This window comes from Neoarius graeffei, chromosome 11, assembly GCF_027579695.1.
Source record: "Neoarius graeffei isolate fNeoGra1 chromosome 11, fNeoGra1.pri, whole genome shotgun sequence".
NCBI lineage: Eukaryota > Metazoa > Chordata > Actinopteri > Siluriformes > Ariidae > Neoarius > Neoarius graeffei.
The window spans coordinates 75065324-75089678 of NC_083579.1; the positions used below are offsets into that span (position 1 = coordinate 75065324).

Here is a 24355-nt window from a genome sequence, read left to right on the forward strand (position 1 = left end):
TGATGTGGCCGAGAAGCTGGAGAAGGGAAAAATGTACAGGTGGGACATGAAAGTGAGAGCTTGGAGTACACATCGGCCTCAGTCTCAGCCTTCTTGCTTTTAGTCATGCTTTCATGCGATGCCTTTAGTCTTCTTGCTTTTAGTCATGCTTTCATGCGATGCCTTTAGTTGGGGCAGTGAAAGATAAATAATTGAGAACACACCGAATCAGATAAATCGGCCTAGAAAGATGAGTAATCCGAATGCTCTTCTGTTCTGGCATGCAGCCATGGAAGAGTAAGGATAGCATAAATAACTAAAATACACAAATATAAAAGTGTTACTTTCTGCCGTTATTTAAACATCTCCGAGGTGCATCTCCAGTTATTTATGAGACGCTACGCAGAGTCCAGCTGCATAACAGAGAAAAGTGAGCATTAATAGCTTTGAACTAGTGAGTCCAGATCTCACAAGTGCCACATTACCACCACTACCGGGTGCTTAAGTAAGGGATTTAACCCTTAACCGGGCAGGGCAGTAATATGATGGTCCCTTTGTTTGCACCGATCTAGATAGATAGATAGATAGATAGATAGATAGATAGATAGATAGATAGATAGATAGATAGATAGATAGATAGATAGATAGATAGATAGATAGATAGATAGATAGATAGATAGATAGATAGATAGATAGATAGATAGATAGATAGATAGATAGATAGATAGATAGATAGATAGATAGATAGATAGATAGAAGAACAACTTTATTCATCACATGTACACTTGTGAAATTCCTCTCTGCATTTAACCCATCTGAAGCAGTGAACACACATGCACACACACGTGACCAATGAGCACACACACATACCCAGAGCAGTGGGCAGCCGTGCGAACAGCACCCGGGGAGCAGTCAGGGGGTAGGTGCTTCACTCAAGGGCACTTCAGCTTAAAGCTGCCCCATGTTAACCTAACTGCATGTCTTTGGACTGTGGAGGAAACCGGAGTACCTGGAGGAAACCCAGACAGACACGGGGAGAACATGCAAACTCCATACAGAAAGGCCCCCGTCGGCCACTGGGCTCAAACCCAGAACCTTCTTACTGTGAGGCAACAGTGCTAACAATGACACCACCGTGCCGCCCAATAGATAGATAGATAGATAGATAGATAGATAGACTTACTTTATTGATCCCAAACAGTTTCCCAGCTCGGGATCAATAAAGTCAATTAGTCTATCTATCTACAGTGGATATTAAAAGTCTGCACACCCCGTTAAAATGATCGGTTTTCCTGATGTAAAAAGATGAGACCACGATAAATAACTTCAAAACTTTTCCCACCTTTAATGTGACCTATAACCTGTACAATTCAATTTTAAAACATCTGTTGGGGGGAAAAACATAAAAAATAAAAAACGTACAATAAGCTGGTTGCATAAGTGTGCACACCCTTAAACTAATACTTTGTTGAAGCACCTTTTGATTTAATTACAGCATTCAGTCTTTTTGGGTTCACACCTGCCTTCAATTAAAGTGACTCTGATTAACCCCAAATAAAGTTCGGACATTTACTCAGTTGCATCGTCCAGCAAAAGCCAGGGTTCACAGAGAGCTTACAAAGCATCAAAGGGATCTCATTGTTGAAAGGGATCAGTCAGGAGAAGGGTACAAAAACATTTCCACGGCATTAGATATATACCATGGAGCACAGTGAAGACAGGCATCAAGAAGTGGAGAAAATATGGGACAACAGTGACAATGCCGAGAACTGGACGTCCCTCCAAAATTGATGAAAAGACAAAACGAAAACTGGTCAGGGAGGCTGCCGAGAGGCCTACAGCAACACTGAAGGAGCTGCAGGAATTTCTGGCAAGTACTGGTTGTGTACTGCATGTGACCGCAATCTCCCATATTCTCCATATGTCTGGACTATGAGGTAGGGTCAAAGAAAAACATCCAGGCCTGGGTAAATTTTGCAAAAAAAAAAAAAAAAACATCAACTCTCCCAAAAGCATGTGGGAAAATGTGTTATAGACTGATGAAACCAAGGTTGAACTTTTTGGCCACAATTCCAAAAGGTATGTTTGGCGCAAAAACGACACTGCGCATCACCAAAAGAACCCCATACCCACGGTGAAGCATGGTGGTGGCAGCATCATGTTTTGGGGTTGTTTTTCTTCAGCTGGAACAGGGGATTTAGTCAAAGTGGAGGGAATTATCAACAGTTCTAAATACCAGTCAGTTTTGGCCCAAAACCTTCAGGTGTCTGCTAGAAAGCTGAAGATGAAGAGGAATTTCATCTTTCAGCACGACAATGACCCCAAAAAAGTTTTGGAATGGCCCAGCCAGAGCCCAGACCTAAATCCAATTAAAAATCTGTGGAGTGCCCTGAAGAGGGCTGTGCACAAGAGACGCCCTCGCAATCTGACAGATTCGGAGCACTTTTGCAAGGAAGAGTGGGCAAATATTGCCAAGTCTAGATGTGGCAGGCTGATCGACTCCGACCCAAAAAGACCGAATGCTGTAATTAAATCAAAAGGTGCTTCAACAAAGTATTAGTTTAAGGGTGTGCACACTTACGCAACCAGCTTATTGTACGTTTTTTTATTTTTTATGTTTTTCCCCGAACAGATTTGTTTGGTTTTCAGTTGAACTGTACAGGTTATAGGTCACATTAAAGGCGGGAAAAGTTTTTTGAAATTATTTATCATGGTCTCATTTTTTTACGTCAGAAAAACCGATCATTTTAATGGGGTGTGTAGACTTTTTATATCCACTCTATCTATCCATCCACCCACCCACCCACCCACCAACCAACCAACCAACCAACCAACAAATATGTGCAGCAGTCTGCACAAAAATGACAATAAATGATGACAAATTTTCTTTTCACTAACATTTTTTCTGACAGTAACATACTTTGACATCTATGCTTTAAGAACATAAATATTTTCCTAACCGGCATGGATATGTTTTTATTTAGGCTGCGTTCGAACCTTGTTTTGTCTGTAAAGTTCATGAGCCACATTAACACAGTTTGTTACGCTGTCGATCTGATTAAAAGATGTCTAAAACCTTCCTAACTATGTAAGCGATGTTCACTTCCTTTCCTCGGGTAGTGAATATCATGATTTGATTCATTTGTGGCATAGCTACGTGCCAGAGCGGAATCACATAAGCCTCATCAATTTCATTGGTAATCAGATTCCAGCTGTCCAAATGTCTCCTGTGCCAACAGATCATCATCAAAACGCTGAAGAGTGCTTACACACTCAGTACTGATTACATTTTAAAACGGTTTAAATGACCTACAACCTCAAATCAGAAAGAGTTGAGAAGGTATGGGAAATATGAATTAAAAAAAGAAAGCAGTGATTTTCTAAATTTACTTTGACTTGTGTTTCATTGCAGATGGAATGAACCCAAGATATTTCACGTTTTGTTGGTCAACTTCATTTAATTTGTGAATATACATCCATTCCTGCATTTCAGACCTGCAACACGTTCCAAAAAAAGTTGTGACGGGGCAATTAAAGGCTAATAATGAGGTAAAACAATTAAATAATGATGTGATTTGAAACAGATGATGTCAACAGGTGGCTGTAATCATGATTTGGTACAAAATTAGTATCCAGGAAAGGCCAAGTCTTTGAGGAGCGGAGCAAAAATGGGTCGAGGATCTCCAGTTTGTCGTCGTATGCATGAGAAAATTATTGAAATGTTTTAAAACAATGTTCTTCAAAGAAAGATAGGAAGGGATTTGGATATTTGACCCTCTATGGTGCATAATATCATTAAACGATTCAAGGAATCTGGAGGAATTTTGGCGCGTAAAGGGCAAGGGCTCAAGCCTAATCTGAACCCCCGTGATCTCTGATCCCTCAGTGCATCAAGAACCGTTATTCATCTATAGCTGACAGAACCACATGGGCTCGGGATTACTTTGGCAAACCTTTGTCAAGCTACAATACAGAGTTACATCTACAAACACCAGTTAAATCTTGACTGTACAAAAAGGAAGTCTTATGTTAACTGCGTCCAGAAGCGCCATCGACTTCTCTGGGCTCGGAGGCATCTGGGATGGACCATCACACAGTGGAAATGTGTATTGTGGTCAGATGAATCAGTATTCCAGGTCTTTTTTGGAAGATATGGACGCTGTGTGCTCTGAAGACGAAAAGGACCATCCAGACTGTTACCAGGAACAAGTCCAAAAGCCAGGGTGCGTCATGGTATGGGGTTGTGTCAGCGCCCTTGGGAAAGGTAACGTACACTTCTGTGATGGAGCATTAATGCAGAAAAGTACACAGATTTTGGAGCTGCCTTCAAGACGACATCTTTTCCAGGGAGAGTTCAACAAGACAATGAAAACCACATTCTGCACACATTACAAAGGCGTGGCTGTAGAAGAAGAGGATGTGTCCCCTCTGTCCCCAATCGAGAATATGTGACTAATTTTGAAACAAAAAACATGACGACGAACCCGTACTGTTGGACACCTTGAGACCTGTTTACAGGAAGAACTGAACAAAATAACACCCGAAACACTTCATCACTTGGTGTCTTCAGTCCATAAACATCTTTTAAGTGTTGTGAGAAAGAATGGAGATACAACCCCGATTCCAAAAAAGTTGGGACAAAGTACAAATTGTAAATAAAAACGGAATGCAATGATGTGGAAGTTTCAAAATTCCATATTTTATTCAGAATAGAACATAGATGACATATCAAATGTTTAAACTGAGAAAATGTATCATTTAAAGAGAAAAATTAGGTGATTTTAAATTTCATGACAACAACACATATCTCAAAAAAGTTGGGACAAGGCCATGTTTCCCACTGTGAGACATCCCCTTTTCTCTTTATAACAGTCTGTAAACGTCTGGGGACTGAGGAGACAAGTTGCTCAAGTTTAGGGATAGGAATATTAACCCATTGTTGTCTAATGTAGGATTCTAGTTGCTCAACTGTCTTAGGTCTTTTTTGTCGTATCTTCCGTTTTATGATGCGCCAAATGTTTTCTATGGGTGAAAGATCTGGACTGCAGGCTGGCCAGTTCAGTACCCGGACCCTTCTTCTACGCAGCCATGATGCTGTAATTGATGCAGTATGTGGTTTGGCATTGTCATGTTGGAAAATGCAAGGTCTTCCCTGAAAGAGACGTCGTCTGGATGGGAGCATATGTTGCTCTAGAACCTGGATATACCTTTCAGCATTGATGGTGTCTTTCCAGATGTGTAAGCTGCCCATGCCACACGCACTAATGCAACCCCATACCATCAGAGATGCAGGCTTCTGAACTGAGCGCCGATAACAACTCGGGTCGTCCTTCTGCTCTTTAGTCCGAATGACACGGCGTCCCTGATTTCCATAAAGAACTTCAAATTTTGATTCGTCTGACCACAGAACAGTTTTCCACTTTGCCACAGTCCATTTTAAATGAGCCTTGGCCCAGAGAAGACGTCTGCGCTTCTGGATCATGTTTAGATACGGCTTCTTCTTTGAACTATAGAGTTTTAGCTGGCAACGACGGATGGCACGGTGAATTGTGTTCACAGATAATGTTCTCTGGAAATATTCCTGAGCCCATTTTGTGATTTCCAATACAGAAGCATGCCTGTATGTGATGCAGTGCCGTCTAAGGGCCCGAAGATCACGGGCACCCAGTATGGTTTTCCGGCCTTGACCCTTACGCACAGAGATTCTTCCAGATTCTCTGAATCTTTTGATGATATTATGCACTGTAGATGATGATATGTTCAAACTCTTTGCAATTTTACACTGTCGAACTCCTTTCTGATATTGCTCCACTATTTGTCGGCGCAGAATTAGGGGGATTGGTGATCCTCTTCCCATCTTTACTTCTGAGAGCCGCTGCCACTCCAAGATGCTCTTTTTATACCCAGTCATGTTAATGACCTATTGCCAGTTGACCTAATGAGTTGCAATTTGGTCCTCCAGCTGTTCCTTTTTTGTACCTTTAACTTTTCCAGCCTCTTATTGCCCCTGTCCCAACTTTTTTGAGATGTGTTGCTGTCATGAAATTTCAAATGAGCCAATATTTGGCATGAAATTTCAAAATGTCTCACTTTCGACACTTGATATGTTGTCTATGTTCTATTTTGAATACAATATCAGTTTTTGAGATTTGTAAATTATTGCATTCCGTTTTTATTTACAATTTGTACTTTGTCCCAACTTTTTTGGAATCGGGGTTGTATTATAAAGTGGTAAATGCTTTACTGTCCCAAATGTGTTGCAAGAATCAAAATTGCTGTATGTTTATTTGGGAAAAAAAATGTCCCAATAAAATTAATGAAGTAAAACAAAAAATAATTTGCTGTTTTGAGTGCAATACAGCTCAAAGATTTGTAAATAATCATTGTTTTCAGTTTTAATTTCAGTTTCTCCACACCGTCTTAACGTTTTCTGATTTGCAGTTGTAACAAAAAGATACTAATAACAAGACATCTGGTCAACAGGAAAGAAATGACGGAATTAATCATGGATTATTTCCCCACCAACGTTACAATGAACAGAGATCAGTTGAGTGCAGAGACGGCGATGAGACTCGTGTTTAAATCCCAAGAGTGACTTTTACCTCAGATGATGAGACAGAGACTGATGTGGATGATGCTGAAAATCCAATTCAAAACCCATTTCCCAGTGTAAACCTAAAATTCTTTAATTTTGCAGTAATGTTGTTTTCCCAGAAGTAGATTAGGTTGTAACTGTAGAGGTATGTGGAGCATCTTTGATTGGAATTAAATCTTGAAATGCATTTTTCTCCCTTTTCTCTTTTGGAGGGAACCAAAAGTGATTTTAAATGCTATAACTTTTAGTTCTGCTTGAATATATGGATATAGAACAGAACTATAGTACCAGCCAAAAGTTTGGACACCCTCTAGTTCAGTGGTTAGACTTGTCTTAAAGTAATGATGGATGTCGTTTCTCTTTCCTTAGTTGAGCGGTTCTTGATATAATATGGATTACGACACTTGTGTGTTGAATAGGGCTATTTACTGTCTTTTTGTTATGTACTATTTGCTGTTTGATCTCAAACACATTAAGAAGGCAAGAAATTGCACTAATTAACTTTTCACAAGGCAGACCTGTTAATCGAAAAGCATTCCAGGTGACTCCCTCATGAAGCTGGTTAAGATAATAACAATAGTGTGGAAAGTGTCATCAAGATGGCACGGTGGTGTAGTGGTTAGCGCTGTCGCCTCACAGCAAGAAGGTCCGGGTTCGAGCCCCGTGGCCGGCGAGGGCCTTTCTGTGCGGAGTTTGCATGTTCTCCCCGTGTCCGCGTGGGTTTCCTCCGGGTGCTCCGGTTTCCCCCACAGTCCAAAGACATGCAGGTTAGGTTAACTGGTGACTCTAAATTGACCGTAGGTGTGAATGTGAGTGTGAATGGTTGTCTGTGTCTATGTGTCAGCCCTGTGATGACCTGGCGACTTGTCCAGGGTGTACCCCGCCTTTCGCCCGTAGTCAGCTGGGATAGGCTCCAGCTTGCCTGCGACCCTGTAGAACAGGATAATGCGGCTACAGATAATGAGATGGGATGAGATGTTATGGAGGGGGTATTAGGGGGTATTAGGCAGCAAGAGAACAGTCAGTTCTTGAAGTTGATGTGTTGGAAGCAGGAAAAATGGGCGAGCGTAGTATAAGGATCTGAAAAATTTTGACAAGGGCCAAATTGTGATGGCGAGATGACTGGGTCTGAGCATCTCCAAAATAGCACATGGGGTTTGTGGGGTGTTCCCGGTATACAGCGATTGGGACTGACCAAAAGTGGTCCAAGGATCCAAAGTACAACCGGTGAACCGGCAACAGGGTCATGGATGTCAAAGGCTCATTGATTCGTATGGGGCACGAAGGCTAGCCCATATGGTCCAATCCCATAGAAGAGCTCTTGTAGCACAAACTGCTGAAAAAGTTAATACTGGCTAAAACAGAAAGGTGTCAGCTTTAACTTTTTCAGCAGTTTGTGCTACAGTCTGCCTAATGTATCCCACCCCTTGACAGGTGCCATTGTAAGAATATATTCAGTGTACCGTCATTAATTTCACCTGTCAGTATTTTTAATTTTATGGCTGATCTCTCTCTCTGTGTGTGTGTGTGTGTGTCAGAGATGGACAAAGTCTCCAACTTCATTACTTAAGTCAAAGTACAGATCCCGCTGGTCAAATGTGACTCCGATACAAGTGAAAGTTGTCCAGTCAAATTTTTACTTAAGTTAAAGTACTGAAGTACTTGCTTTTAAAAATGCTTGAGTATTAAAAGTACATTTTCTGTCAAAGCATTGTTGTATTATTGCCACAGCACTTACAAACCCTAATGCCGTTACCAAAGACAGAAATGTGAATTCACAAAATGAACGCATGCTGTGCCATCATGGTGGTTTAACGTTAAGCTAGCTAGTCAGTGAAACTCCACCTGACATGCTAGCAAACTCTTTTCAAACTCGAAAAGAAAGATTTCTACATTGTTTATTTGGCAAGTTTATGCTAAAACAGATTTCTGAAAATACTTCAGATGAGTTAATGTTATTCATGTTAACGTAACTCCGTTTTTACATGCTAACTAACAGTGTCCAAGTTAACTAGCTATGTGTTAACATTAGCCGTGGACAAGGCGATGGCAACTTGGCGGGCAAATCCATAGAAAGTCATTTGACTAACCAGACTGCATAGCTATTGCAACGTAGCTCTAAAAGCACAGACAGCTTTATTGCAAGCTTTCTCTTGGAACAAAATGTTTATATTCCTCAATATGCTTCCGCAGGTTGGACGGTGAGTTTTTGTAGGCCGTGATGTGGTTAGTTTTCGGCAAACATTTCAAACGAAACGTATCTTTAATCCTTTCAGGAAACTGAAACATGGGTTCTAGGTAAAGCCATGAGTGCGTGCGTTCTCCAGAAGAACCGCCTCCTTCCATTCCACCATCAACTGATCGTGTTAAATAACGCTGCTGAGAAATCACTGAACTTGATTTTATCCAGTCTATGAACGTGACGTGATCTGAGTGATTTTCTGATAGTCTGTCTCAGTGTCAGCTGGGGGGAAAAACCCAATCACGTTTTAGAAAAGAAAAAAACATCCGCTTTCAAAGCTGCTTCATAGTAACGAGTAACGAGGACCTTGATAGAAATGTCGTGGAGTGAAAAGTACGATATTTGCCTTTTAAATGTAGTGAAGTTAAAATCATAAGATTCCAAAAAAAAAAAAATACTCAAGTAAAGTACAGATACTCAAAAAGTGTACTTAAATGCAGAACTCAAGTAAATGTACTTTGTTACTGTTCACCTCTGGTATGTACACACACACACACACATGGTATGATATTTTATCTTGCTCAGGATTAGTTATGTGATTTTTCCCACATGTGTTCTGGCTGACGCAGCACTGTTTTTGCCCCCAGGCTGAGCTGCTAACAGGGGCTCATGTAACGTCAGTGGATGATGCAGGACGTGCAGGTCTGGAGCTGCTGAAGCGAGGTTGTGCTGCAGTCATCATCACTCTGGGTCCACAAGGCTGTGTGGTGCTGCAGGCCTCGAACCCAAATCCCAAACACATCCCTGCAGCTAAGGTCACTCCAGTGGACACTACGGTAAGACTAGAGTTCGGTGTATACATACAGTGTTGCTTAAAAGTTTGTGAACCCTTTAGAATTTTCTATATTTCTGCATAAATATGACCTAAAACATCATCAGATTTTCACACACGTCCTAGAAGTAGATAAAGAGAACCCAGTTAAACAAATGAGACAAAAATATTATACTTGGTCATTTATTTATTGAGGAAAATGATCCAATATTACAGATCTGTGAGTAGCAAAAGTATGTGAACCTCTAGGATTAGCAGTTAATTTGAAGGTGAAATTAGAGTCAGGTGTTTTCAATAAGTGGGATGACAATCAGGTGTGAGTGGGCACCCGGTTTTATTTAAAGAACAGGGATCTATCAAAGTCTGATCTTCACAACACATGTTTGTGGAAGTGTATCATGGCACGAACAAAGGAGATTTCTGAGAACCTCAGAAAAAGCGTTGTTGATACTTATCAAGCTGGAAAAGGTTACAAAACCATCTCTAGAGAGCTTAGACTCCACCAATCCACAGTCAGACAGATTGTGTACAAATGGAGGAAATTCAAGACCATTGTTACCCTCCCCAGGAGTGGTCGACCAACAAAGATCACTCCAAGAGCAAGGCGTGTAATAGTCAGTGAGGTCATAAAGGACCCCAGGGTAACTTCTAAGCAACTGAAGGCCTCTCTCACATTGGCTAATGTTCATGTTCATGAGTCCACCATCAGGAGAACACTGAACAACAATGGTGTGCATGGCAGGGTTGCAAGGAGAAAGCTACTGCTCTCCAAAAAGAACACTGCTGCTCATCTGCAGTTTGCTAAAGATCACGTGGACAAGCCAGAAGGCTATTGGAAAAATGTTTTGTGGACGGATGAGACCAAAATAGAACTTTTTGGTTTAAATGAGAAGCGTTATGTTTGGAGAAAGGAAAACTCTGCATTCCAGCATAAGAGCCTTATCCCATCTGTGAAACATGGTGGTGGTAGTATCATGGTTTGGGCCTGTTTTGCTGCATCTGGACCAGGACGGCTTGCCATCATTGATGGAACAATGAATTCTGAATTATACCAGCAAATTCTAAAGGAAAATATCAGGGCATCTGTCCATGAACTGAATCTCAAGAGAAGGTGGGTCATGCAGCAAGACAACGACCCTAAGCACACAAGTCGTTCTACCAAAGAATGGTTAAAGAAGAATAAAGTTAATGTTTGGAATGGCCAAGTCAAAGTCCTGACCTTAATCCAATCGAAATGTGTGGAAGGACCTGAAGCGAGCAGTTCATGTGAGGAAACCCACCAACATCCCAGAGTTGAAGCTGTTCTGTACGGAGGAACGGGCTAAAATTCCTCCAAGCTGGTGTGCAGGACTGATCAACAGTTACCGCAAACGTTTAGTTGCAGTTATCGCTGCACAAGGGGGTCACACCAGATACTGAAAGCAAAGGTTCACATACTTTTGCCACTCACAGATATGTAATATTGGATCATTTTCCTCAATAAATAAATGACCAAGTATAATATTTTTGTCTCATTTGTTTAACTGGGTTCTCTTTATCTACTTTTAGGACTTGTGTGAAAATCTGATGATGTTTTAGTTCATATTTATGCAGAAATATAGAAAATTCTAAAGGGTTCACAAACTTTCAAGCACCACTGTACACTGCAGCTTGGCTGTAGGTCGTGTATCATCAGCAGACTGAGGCAAGCCTCAATGATGACATTAACAATGTAGTAGAACTTGCAAAAATATTCTCAAGATCATGCACGCTGGGTGGAAATAGACATAAATGTTACATGAGCCAGTTTGGGTCATCATACCCTGTCATGCTGAATGATGTCAGAACTTCACATGATGAAGTTGAGACGTGCTCTAATAGGTCATCAATTACAGCAAGTGTCATGCTTGTGGAACATTTTGGATTAATCATAAATGAAAAATATCTTCGAGAGGCGCTCTTGAGTGTTTACTCATCCATTAAGTAACCCAAAGGGACGACAGTTGTCTGTAATCAGGGGTCATTCTGTGTTCAATTATGTAATTGGTACCTGACAAATCACTTAAATCCAAAATTTTACTGAAATGAGTTTGCATTTTGGTATTAGACAGCATTTAAAAATGGTCTTGATTTTGGATGTGGTTTTCTGGCTTTTTATCCGATACCAATCTATAAAGAGGCTGACTCATTTCACAGTGTGCTTCGGTGGCTTTGGCGTCATAAAAGCTCGCATATCCTGTTCTTACAGCTTACTACTGATTCTAAACCAAGTTAATAGTGTAAAATAACAATTATAGTCTAACAGTCATATGTCTCATATTCCAGCTAATGCAGATCTGCACTTGCTTTTGGCAGAATGAGGAGGAAAAATGATTTGATTGAAGTACAGTGCCAAGAAACTACTGTAGGAATAAAGAAAAAAGTACTTTTGATATAATTTATGAGCTGAAAGGCCTGTTCGCTTGACATTGTGGTTATTATATCATGAGAGTAACTGTGGATTCATACATAGCGTCAACATTTGTCATACATTTTTTAATCCCTAAAACTGAGATCAATGAAGGTTCACCATGAATCGTTAGAGAATAGGAATTTTTCTAAGAATAGTTGGTATTACTTAATGAAAGTATATTAAGTGGGAGTAGAAAGTCTCACAGATTTGTGCTGGGAATTATTTAGAGTTGTAGATGGGTATACGTTTTCATTGGTTTCATCGATTTTGTTAAAAAGCAAGTGTTTAGTCCAACTGTGATGGATTGTCATGGCCATGGCAAAAGCTGGCTTCTGTGGTCATTGAACCTTTTTTCTGTGCGAATTTGAACATGTGTTTTGGATCACAGCCTAATAACACAAACAATTTCCAAAATGTTGACAAGACAAAGTTTAATATAACATCTGTGTAACTTGTAACGTGAAAGTAAGGTTAATAATATAACTTAGATTACACATTTTTTGTTTTACTCAGATTAGGGTGGTACAAAAATGAGTACACCCCACAACAAAAACTACTACATCTAGTACTTTGTATGGCCTCCATGATTTTTAATGACAGCACCGAGTCTTCTAGGCATGGAATGAACAAGTTGGCGACATTTTGCAACATCAATCTTTTTCCATTCTTCAACAACGACCTCTTTTAGTGACTGGATGCTGGATGGAGAGTGATGCTCAACTTGTCTCTTCAGAATTCCCCATAGGTGTTCGATTGGGTTCAGATCAGGAGACGTACTTGGCCACTGAATCACTTTCACCCTGTTCTTCTTCAGGAATCCAACAGTGGCCTTAGATGTGTGTTTAGTCATGTTGGAAAAATGCACGACGACCAAGGGCACAGAGTGATGGTAGCATCTTCTCTTTCAGTATAAAGCAATACGTCTGTGAATTCATGATGCCATCAATGAAATGCAGCTCCCCGACACACCAGCAGCACTCATGCAGCCCCACATAAGGACACTGCCACCACCATGTTTCACTGTAGGCACCAGGCATTTTTCTTTGTATTCCTCACCTTTGCGACGCCATACAGTTTTGAAGCCATCAGTTCCAAAAACATTTATCTTGGTCTCATCACTCCAGAGTATAGAGTCCCAGTAGTCTTCATCTTTGTCAGCATGGGCCCTGGCAAACTCTAGGCGGGCTTTTTTGTGCCTGGGCTTTAGGAGAGGCTTCTTTCGTGGACAGCATCCATGCATGCCATTCCTCTGCAGTGTACGCCGTATTGTGTCACGGGAAATAGTCACCCCAGTTTGGCTTTCTACTTCTTTAGATAACTGCAGTGAACTTGCATGCTGATTTTCTTCAACCCTTCTCATCAGAAGACGCTCCTGTCGAGGTGTTAACTTCCGTGGACGACCTGGACGTCTCTGTGAGATGGTTGCAGTTTCATCTTTCTTAAATTTTTGTACCACTTTTGCTACAGTATTCTGACTGATAAGTAAAGCTTTGCTGATCTTCTTGTAGCCTTCACCTTTGTGGTGTAAAGAAATTATTTTCTTTGGGGAATTCTGAAGAGACAAGTTAAGCATCACTCTCCATCCAGCATCCAGTCACTAAAAGAGGTCGTTGTTGAAGAATGGAAAAAGATTGATGTTGCAAAATGTCGCCAACTTGTTCATTCCATGCCTAGAAGACTTGGTGCTGTCATTAAAAATCATGGAGGCCATACAAAGTACTAGATGTAGTAGTTTTTGTTGTGGGGTGTACTCATTTTTGCACCACCCTAATTTGAGTAAAACTGAAAAATATGTAATCTAAGTTATATTATTAACCTTACTTTCACGTTATAACTTAAACAGATGTTATATTAAACTTTGTCTTGTCAACATTTTGGAAATTGTTTGTGTTCATTGAGATATTGTTTAAAATGTTACTTTTCACAGGGGGTGGACTCATTTACGCTGAGCACTGTGTGTGTGTGTGTGTGTGTGTGTGTATAGTCTATACTGTAGAGGAGTATATACCGCTACTCCTCCTACAGGATTGATCAGATTTCGATCAAACTAACAGTGTTCCTCAGGTGGGTGTGGCGCCACCTGTCATTTACGATTTTATGGGCATCTGAAATTTTTGGGTGACTCGTCACATTAAATGCTATTCTTCGTAAACTGCTCGGACGTTTTCACCGAAACTCACCCAGAAGACTCTAAAGACGTATTACAATAAGAGCTGTTCACCAAGAAGTAACCCCCTGCTCCAAAATTGACAACTTGAAGCTTAACTAAAGTTTGAAGCCGACCACACAGACAAAGAAAAAGCCTTCTGGAGGAAAGCTGTATGGTCAGATCAGACAAAGATTGAGTTGTTTGGCCACAATGACCACCACGTACAGAGGGACGCTGTACCAGCTGGTGGTGGTGGTAGGATCATCATGCTCTGGGGCTGTTTTGCTGCAGTGGAACTGGTTCATTGCACAAAGTGGATGCAATAATGAAGAAGGAGGAGGACTACCTCAGATTTCTTAAGCATAAACCATCAGAAACTTGAACACGACTTGAGTTCCAACAGGACAATGAACCCAAACACGCATCAGAGCTGGTTGTGGAGGATAAAGCAGGCTAACATTAAGCTTAAAACAAGTCCTGACTTCAACCCAATTGAAAATATATGGACCGTGCTTGTAAGTCGAGTCCATGCCAAGAAAAAAAAAACAAATTTAATTGAACTCTACCAATTCTACCATGAAGAGTTGTGAAATATCCAACCAGAATTCTGCCAGAAGCTTGTTCACGGTAAACAGATATGTTTGGTTAAGTTGAATCTTGCAAAGAGACATTTTACCCAAATATTAGGTGTGCTGTATGTATAATTTTGACCCTGTGTTGATCTCAGAAAACCCAAAGAAAATTAAAACTTGTGCACCAAATTCTAGTTGTTGGGTCATTCCATGTGAAATCATCAGATTTTCCAAAATCTTCCCGGGTCACCGACTCGGATTCTCATGATTTTTTTTTTACAAGTACCCACATATGTCTGATGAACACATGCAAAATATGTCTGCTTAATTCCAAGTAGTTTTTTAGATATAATTTTTTAAATCAGGGTACCTACAATCCTATTTTTCACTCGCGATCGCATTTTGAGCTTTTTTTCATTTTTAAAAGGCATTATCTCAGCTAAAAATGCAGATATAAAGCTCAAATTTGGAATACACCCTATTTGGGCACCCCAGATACAGCAGTAAATTTCAAAAATGGGATACAGAGCTAATTTTTCATTCTGTAGCATCACAAAAATGGCAGTTTGTCCATTCTCGCAAAAAATTACAAAATTTCAAAGAGCTGTACTAAAGAAGGGATTCAATGGATAATCTTCATATTGTAGAATACACATTAGGGGTCGACCGATAATCGGCCTGGCCGATATATCGGGCCAGTATTCTGCATTTTTAGGGTTATCGGTATCGGCCATAATTTCCACCGATATGCCGATAACATGCCTTTTTGCAGCCATTTCGTTCCTAACACGAGTGTCACTGCACGTCCTTTCCTGCACTCGCCTCTCTGAGTTCAAGAACACGGCCCCGCCCACCACAACATCTGAGATATAGCCAATCGACACGTGTAGCTAAATGCTGTGAACTGTTTCAAGGCGGCCGTACGGGCACTCGGGCAGAAGCGGCACAAGGGATACAGCCAATCAACACGCGTAGCTAAACGCTGTGAACTGTTTCAAGGTGGCCGTATGGGCACTCGGGCAGAAGCAGATCCCACTTCAAGGTAAGGACACGCTGCTTTTGCCGCAATAAGTCACAAACACACAAGTTGCAAAAGCACAACATCATTATATGTTTACATTCTTCATCTACTACTCGTTAAAATTGTCCATTTGCATCTGTGTAGCCAGGCAAACTTAGCTTACGGAAGGAAGCACTTGAATTAGCCTACAACCAACTAGTCTTGCTGAAACTACATGTAATGCTTCCTTCACTACAATATAATCCTCCTAAATTGGGAATATTAGGCTTGGGCATTAAAAGCATTAGAATGTAGATGGTTACTTGTTAAGTTGTTACATGATAGGGAGTGATAGCCGACTGTATGTTTGATTTTACTTTTTAAAAAATGCTGCAGGCAGCTCCCTACACTTGATTTGTTATTTAAAAACTACTTGAAGTTGGTAAGTCTTACTTAGTTCTTAGTGTAAAAGAATCCAGAGTGTATTTTCATTTATTTTCCACTGAAAATGGTGAGCTGTAATATAGTAGGGAGTGATTTTATTTTTTTTTATTGGTGAATATTTATTTTATTATTATTTTATTTCTCATTTTATTCTAACTAATGTTTGACTTTATTGTACAAATGCTGCTGGCATCTCCCTGCACAAAATTTCATGTTCAATTTTACAATTAAACATACATTTCATGGATATGAAGGTCTGTGTCAGTGTGTGCTATGTTTAATTTCATGTGAATTATAATGTTTACATTTATCGGTTGCACATATCGGTTATCGGCACCCCAATTCCATAATTATCGGTATCGGCCCTGAAAAAAACATATCGGTCGATCCCTAATACACATATCTGGGGTACTAGTTATATGTGTGTAAAACATTGTGGTCATAACTTGAAGGGTTTTTGAATTATTGACTCTTGAAAATCGAACATGATCGTAGAATGTCAAAAATAGGCCTCCAGTCTCTTTATGATTTGACCATGTGGGCAAGTGTTCAGCCACTTCATAATTTTTTTTGTGGAGCGCATATTGATACACCAACTTTATGTTTGATTTTTTTTTATCTAGCTCAAATGCCTTCATAGGCATTAACACAAAAAAAACAAAGGAACTGATTATTGATTTTAGAACGGGGAATCATACTCACCAGAATATGGTAATAAACGGGGAAGGTATTGAGGTTGTGATGAACTATAAATACTTGGGAACAATAATAGATGATAAATTAACATGGACATGTAACACTGATGTCATCTACAAGAAGGGGATGCAGAGGCTGTACTTTATGCGAAAGCTAAGGCAATTTAGAGTTGATGGGGATATGATGCGGCTCTTTTATCATTCTTTTGTTGAGAGCATTTTATGTTTCTGTTCTGTGGCCTGGTATTCTTCCCTATCTGTAGCAAATAAAAATAAGCTGCACAGGATAATTAACATGGCCAGCAAGATTGCTTGCCAGCCATTAAGTAGTATGGCCATGACTGTAGAAACAAGGGTGGCAAAAAAGGCACATATTATTTGTGATGATGTGTCACATCCCTTACATCGGGCATATGAGTTGTTGCCTTCAGGCAGGAGGTTCAGGCTGCCTTCATTCCAGACAAATAGAGCTCGCAGATCATTTATACCCACAAGTACAGCCCTGTTAAATAAGGACCCAACTGTAAGATTGTATCAGAATAACCCATTGCACTTGGTCTCTGAGTAATTGCACTTTACTATTATATTGTATGTAAGACATGAGGGGGTTTTGTCCTATGTTGTCTTGTATCTTGTCCTGGGGGGTGTTTGTATATTGTGTTTCTTTGTGTTTTTGTAATAGTTTGTATCAGACGTACTGTAAATGGCACAGAACAATTTTCCGAAAGGACAAATAAATATCCTATCCTATCCTAGTGAGAAAAATTTGCAAAGTAGGGTACCATAACATGGCGCAAACCAATTTTGAACCTGTATTTGCATATTCAGAAAGCAATATATCAGCTCTGAATGGAACCATAAAGCTCAAATTTGGTATTTACAGTATTTGGCACCCCAAAATAATGGATCAACTTTGAAAGACAGATTACTGAGCTTATTTTTTCTTTCATGGCATCATAAATTTAGCAATTCAGTCATCATCGCAATATTTAGTTGATATTATAGAAACAATATGCCTGGTAAAAAGAAAGGGTTTTTATTCTACAATTAGCATAAAATAAACCTTAATAACCATCATCAGATTTACTTTGTATAATTACAAAAAACAGCAGAAATACAAAGTTTTTAACAGTACTTGACAGTACTTAAAATTCTTCAGCTTCAAATCCATATCCAAAGCACTGATCAATATATGTGTGTATGTATGTATATATATATATATATATATATATATATATATATAGTTCTATACCTATATATGTATTATATATACATGTACATGTATATCATGTGTCTAATGGGAAGATTTTTCCAAGAATTTCACACTAGTTTTCAACTTTTGAATTTCAGGAAAATATCTTTAACTTTTTTTAAGTCTGTTTCAGCAAGCTTCTACCGCCTGCCACTAGCGTCAGCTATCAGTGTTGCTTCTACGGGGCACATAATATGCTGGAATTCTTACAGCTGAGGGAATGTACAACTGGGCAGCCAGCAATGTGGACAAAACACATTTTTTCTTTGTCACAACTCAGAATATTCAGGACAATGCTTCATCTTTTTCACTTGACGAGCACTTCAGCTCAACAAAGAAGGTGGCAGGTACTCGATCACATCACTCCTTCACACCCCAATCTGCTAATAAAATGGAAATGAGGAGAGTATCTGGAGATGATATGTACACTTCAGTTTACATAGGGTCAGAAATTGAACAGTCAACCAGCCAGCAGACACAAGATCAGCCTGCCACTCTGCCTGTTGATGTTAATCTTTACCAACCTGGAAGATACATTGCTTGCATTTATGATAATAGTTGGTATATAGGAAACATCATGCAAATGAATGATGATGAACAGGATGTTTATGTTAACTTTATGAAAGAACACAGAGGAAACAAATTTTCTTGGCCTCCAGAAAACCAAAAGGACGAGTGCTGGGTGCCATTCCAGCATATTATGTGCCCCGTAGAAGCCCCACTGATAGCTGACGCTAGTGGCAGGCGATACAAGCTTGCTGAAACAGACTTAAAAAAAGTTAAAGATATTTTCCTGAAATTCAAAAGTTGAAAACTACTGTGAAATTCTTGGAAAAATCTTCCCATTAGACACATGATATGCATGTACATGTGTATATATAATACATATATAGGTATAGAACTATATCTTTTATATATTGATCAGTGCTTTGGATATGGATTTGAAGCTTAAAAATTTTAAGTACTGTCAAGTACTGTTAAAAACTTTGTATTTCTGCTGTTTTTTGTAATTATACAAAGTAAATCTGATGATGGTTATTAATGTTTATTTTATGCTAATTGTAGAATAAAAACCCTTTCTTTTTACCAGGCATATTGTTTCTATAATATCAACTGAATATTGCGATGATGACTGAATTGCTAAATTTATGATGCCATGAAAGAAAAAATAAGCTCAGTAATCTGTCTTTCAAAGTTGATCCATTATTTTGGGGTGCCAAATATTGTAAATACCAAATTTGAGCTTTATGCTTCCATTCAGAGCTGATATATTGCTTTCTGAATATGCAAATACAGGTTCAAAATTGGTTCGCGCCATGTTACGGTACCCTACTTTGCAAATTTTTTTCACTATGAAGGCATTTGAGCTAGATAAAAAAAATTTTTGACATAAAGTTGGTATATCAATATGCTCTGTGCAAAAAAAATTATGAAGTGGCTGAACACTTGCCCACATGGTCAAATCATAAAGAGACTGGAGGCCTATTTTTGACATTCTACGATCATGTTCGATTTTCAAGAGTCAATAATTCAAAAACCCTTCAAGTTATGACCGCAATGTTTTACACACATATAACTAGTACCCCAGATATGTACAGTATATTCTACAATATGAAGATTATCCATTGAATCCCTTCTTTAGTACAGCTCTTTGAAATTTTGTCAATTTTTGCGAGAATGGACAAACTGCCATTTTTGTGATGCTACAGAATGAAAAATTAGCTCTGTATCCCATTTTTGAAATTTACTGCTGTATCTGGGGTGCCCAAATAGGGTGTATTCCAAATTTGAGCTTTATATCTGCATTTGTAGCTGAGATAATGCCTTTTAAAAATGAAAAAAGTTAAAAATGCGTTCGTGATTGTAAAATATGATTGTAGGTACCCTTATTAAAAAAATTATATCTAAAAAACTACTTGAAATTAAGCAGAAATATTTTGCATGTGTTCATCAGACATATGTAGGTACTTGCAAAAAAAAAAAAATCATGAGAATCCGAGTCGGTGACCTGGGAGGCACCTGATGATTTCACACGGAATTACCCTGTTGTTTTTTTTTTTTTAATTAAAGATGTATGATGTACAATCATTCTGCCACAGAAAAAGAACAGTTCAAAGAAATTACTGAAAGCCCATGATTGCCATGACATCATTACGCAGGGTGCCAATAATTCTGGAGTTGACTGTATATGCTCATTAATCTGTCTGAATGTCTGTCATCCATCTAGCCATCCAAACACCTCATCCTCCTCTGTGTTTGAGTCACCTCTCAGCACTCAGTGGTTTCCATACAATTGCAGCTTTGCTCCCGCACACGTTTATTACTCATAAATCCTGCCTTGCTTAACTCATTTGGATGCCCTGATCCCTCTTCCAGTAAACCCTCTTTCCCCCCGGCTGTTAAAAAAAACAGTCAGGGGCGAATACCAGATTTTATCTGAACGACCAAACAAGACCGGGGCATGTTCCTATCTGTTTATTTTTAAGACTTTTTATGACAGAATAATTTTTTTTTTGTTGAGAAAATCTGGGGGATGTCTTCTTTCCCTCCTCCGTCTTGATGTTTTGATTGCTGACTGGATCTTTCATCAGCATTTCGCTCTCGTGTTTGTGTTATGTGCTCTGTGTGGGACGGTGTTAAAAAAAAAAAATGCAATAGGTTAAAGTTTTGCCCGAGCTTCTCAAAGCATTGAGTCATGATTGAGTCCACTCTGCCTCTCTCCATGCCTTCTCCTCCATCCAGCACTTTTTTGCCACGTCAGTAAAGAATGCTCCGTGTTAAAATCTCAGAATACCATACTTCACTGCTGATCTCATCCTTAGTCTTGGTATCGCTTGGACAGCAATGTGAACACAATGTGTGACTCAGGTTGTGGTGTACTGCAGCACAGCTATTTCTCATCATGGACTCTGAAATATTAGCTGTTCACATCACACTAGATTAATCACCGGTCTGCTATTCTCTGCTAACCGTCATGGAATCTGTGGACTGGACACCAAGCAGTCTCAAGTGAAAAAGCATCAGCTGCTTCTCACTTGCTCGACAGCCAAGCTCCCACTGTGCAGTCAAAAGCCTTGTGGCGTGGCACTAGATAAGAAAAGTAAAACGTGTAAAAGCCCACGCATCTTTTTTACATACAGTGAAAAGTTCAGTGGCCTGTAGAGCACATCAAATATTCTGAACTACAGCCAGAATGCTGGTTCATTGTATTGCCGTGAGAATAGGCATTGTAGACACCTTTTATGTTGTGGTTGGCTGTTAGCACTTAATTTTTAGTCGAAAGCATGCACTCTTGGAATAAAAGCTTCCTAAAGAGCTTCTACTTGGAACCTTTTATGAAAAGAGAACCCATCATTCAGGTCATTAAATACACTTATTAGTCTTCACACCAAGAATGAAATTCGGTACGATGTAAAAAATATTCGGATTCGTCTTGTTTGTTGCGAAGTTTAAAGCCCGGTCCCACAATACCGATAACGATAACTATAAATAAATCAGTCCCCTGCAGTTTATGTGGTTGGCGGTCACACCAGACTGATAACGATACCTACAGTATTGAGGTTTTTCACCTGACGTCACAGGGTCACGTGACGCCCCGGTGTCCGCCATTTTGAACGTCAAGCTAGCTAATGTCAACATAGTAGCTGGTATGTTACTGTAGCAACGTTTACATTCAGTCATTTGGATGACTGTTAAAACCTTTCAGTCTCAAGTTTTTCCTTTACTGTATTTACTAGTTTACTGAGCTAGCGCGCTCCGGGGCAGGCTGGCGCTAGCTAGCGCGATCCAGGGCAGGCTGGCGCTAGCTCCGGGGCAGGCTGGGGCTAGCTCAGTAAACTAGTAAATACAGTAAAGGAAAAACTTATAATGGGCCATGTCTCAACAGACTAAAGGCCAATTTATGCTGACAACCCAGTCCTCGCAGATAGCGTCGCAGATAGCCCCCCCCACCTTCGCAGACGCTCTGCGCGCACCTCCCAAAAATTGTGACCACCGCAGAAGCCTCGCAGACAGCGCCGCAGACAAGAGGGCTCTGATTGGTCCACTCTTCATCCGCTGTACACGCACTTCCGCTTCCCTACTTTCCCGGTTTGGTTTGTTTTCACGACCGCCATTTTTAAAAACACGAGCGAAGATGGAGCAGCATGAAGAGCGGTTGATTGAGGAAGTACGTACATCTATACGACTCCAGTTCTAGTCATTATAAAAAAAAAAGTTCTAGTCATTATAAGTAACCGGAGGATAAACACTCCACTAACCACACCCACCAACTACTCCTAGCGACTTCGCGCCCCCTTGCGTTGTGGCGGTGAATAACATCGCGCACGCCTATTACTCCCCGCTCAACGATAAATTACAACTGTCTGCGAAAAGCTATCTGCGAAAGCCTTGTCGCACGAGCATGCAGAGGCCTTAAGAAGTTATTTCAATGACATTTAATAACATTTTGTTTATCCTGAGGACCGAAAGTAAATGAAAATGTGAACAAACCTTAGCTGTCAGTGAACAATCCTGGTGGAAGCGGGTAAACGTCGTTCTCTAAGCCTGCTAACCTCAATTTTTGCAAATACCTCTCCCTCTGCTCGCCCTGTAAATGCCCTACGTCGCTGGATAGTGAAGGTGTTTTCTGCATCTCGCTCCTTTTTCTTTTATGTTTTTCGTTTGTCGCCTTCCTCGCATTCAAACTGATTCGAGCCGTGACGTCCAAAATGGCGGCCTCACATGACTTGGTCACGTGGGTGAAAAACCTCAATAGCCCAGGCCTGGGTTTATCCGTATCGGTGAGATTGTCCTGCTGGAAGACCCAATGACGACCCAGTTTTAGTTTCCTGGCAGAGGCAGCCATATTTTCACTGTTTGGCTGCTGGGTTGAAATATCAACAATCTTTCTCCATAATCGACGACTCCAGATTTAAATTTAAAACGAATGTCAAACAGAAGCGTTTTTATTAGTGGTCTCAGGCTTATGGATCCCGCTGAGTTTAGGAGATGAATGATGTCCAAGTAGAGTTGAATTCGGTGGTTTTCTTTTTGATCCTTTTTCCGTTGCTATGCAGTAGATTATTAAATTTTTTTCCAGTGGGTGAGATTGATGGTGCTCTTTGATAATCGAGTTCATCAGAACGGTGATCTCAGGCACAATGAATATATTAATATATTTGTGTTTTGGCTCCTCATGTACCACCATAATGCTCTGGCACAACAATAAGCAGTTTGCAGTTCATCAGCGTCTTCAGGCCCACTCTGAGCTAATAGAACAGCCTTTTTACTAGAATACAAGGTACCACTCAGTCCGGGGGGAAAAAAAAAAAAGTTTTGATCTGCATCCACACTACATGCTACCATTTCAACATCTCTTCCTCCAACTTTTATTTTCAGTCTCAAATTAAACCCAGGCCTGCATTCATCATTCTACCAGACTGTGGGTGTGAGAGAAAATCATCTAATGTGTTTAAATGTCTGCAGACTAAACGTGCCTCTCAGATCCTTATATCCACTGTATACACACACACACACACACACACACACACAGATGGACAGTGGGTGGGCTGCCCGAGACAGTTGAGCTCAAAGTGGGTCCAGACAATCCAAATCAGAAAGGCCTGAGCTCAATGAGGGGGACAGGAGAAGGACCCACCACAATGATCCCTACAGGATCGGGGTTTACTGGAAAAAAAAACAAAACAAAAAACAGCCCACCTCCTGCTGCTGTGGGGAGAGTGATGTCATGACATAGACAGACGGATGAGGCACACAGACCACCACTGGACAGCACAAAATTGCCCAGCTACGTGTCAGAGCCATGCACTCGAACTATTTAGGAGAGGATTTTCCCAGCAAGATATATATATATATATATATATATATATATATATATATATATATATATATATATATACACACACACAGAGTACTGTGCTAAAGTCTTAGGAACATGCAAAAAAATACTGAAGAGCAAAGATGTGTTCAGACATAATAAAATTAAATGTTTCTACATTAAAAAATACTGTAAAGAAAAACAGTAATAAATGAAACAAAGACAATATTTGGTGTGAGACGACCCTTTGCTTTAAAAAAAAAATAGTAGTCTGAGGTCCAGTGAGTGCAGTTTTATACGGAAATGAGCCGTAGGTTTTACTGAGCATCTTCCAGAACCAGCCGCAGTTCTTCTGGACACTTTGACTGCCACACTCACGTCTTCATTTTGCAACCAAAACCCAGCA

The 24355-nt window shown here is 40.0% G+C and overlaps 1 protein-coding gene across 5 annotated transcripts in view; it reads left to right on the forward strand.

Annotated features, from left to right (window-relative positions):
- rbks (ribokinase) overlaps positions 1–24355 on the forward strand; it is a 172656-nt gene that overhangs the window by 98994 nt on the left and 49307 nt on the right. For all 5 annotated transcript variants that reach the window (XM_060933176.1, XM_060933173.1, XM_060933174.1 and 2 more), the window contains one exon: positions 9404–9592. In XM_060933176.1, coding sequence (XP_060789159.1) covers positions 9404–9592 — 189 coding nt within the window. The remainder of the gene's footprint in view (positions 1–9403; positions 9593–24355) is intronic.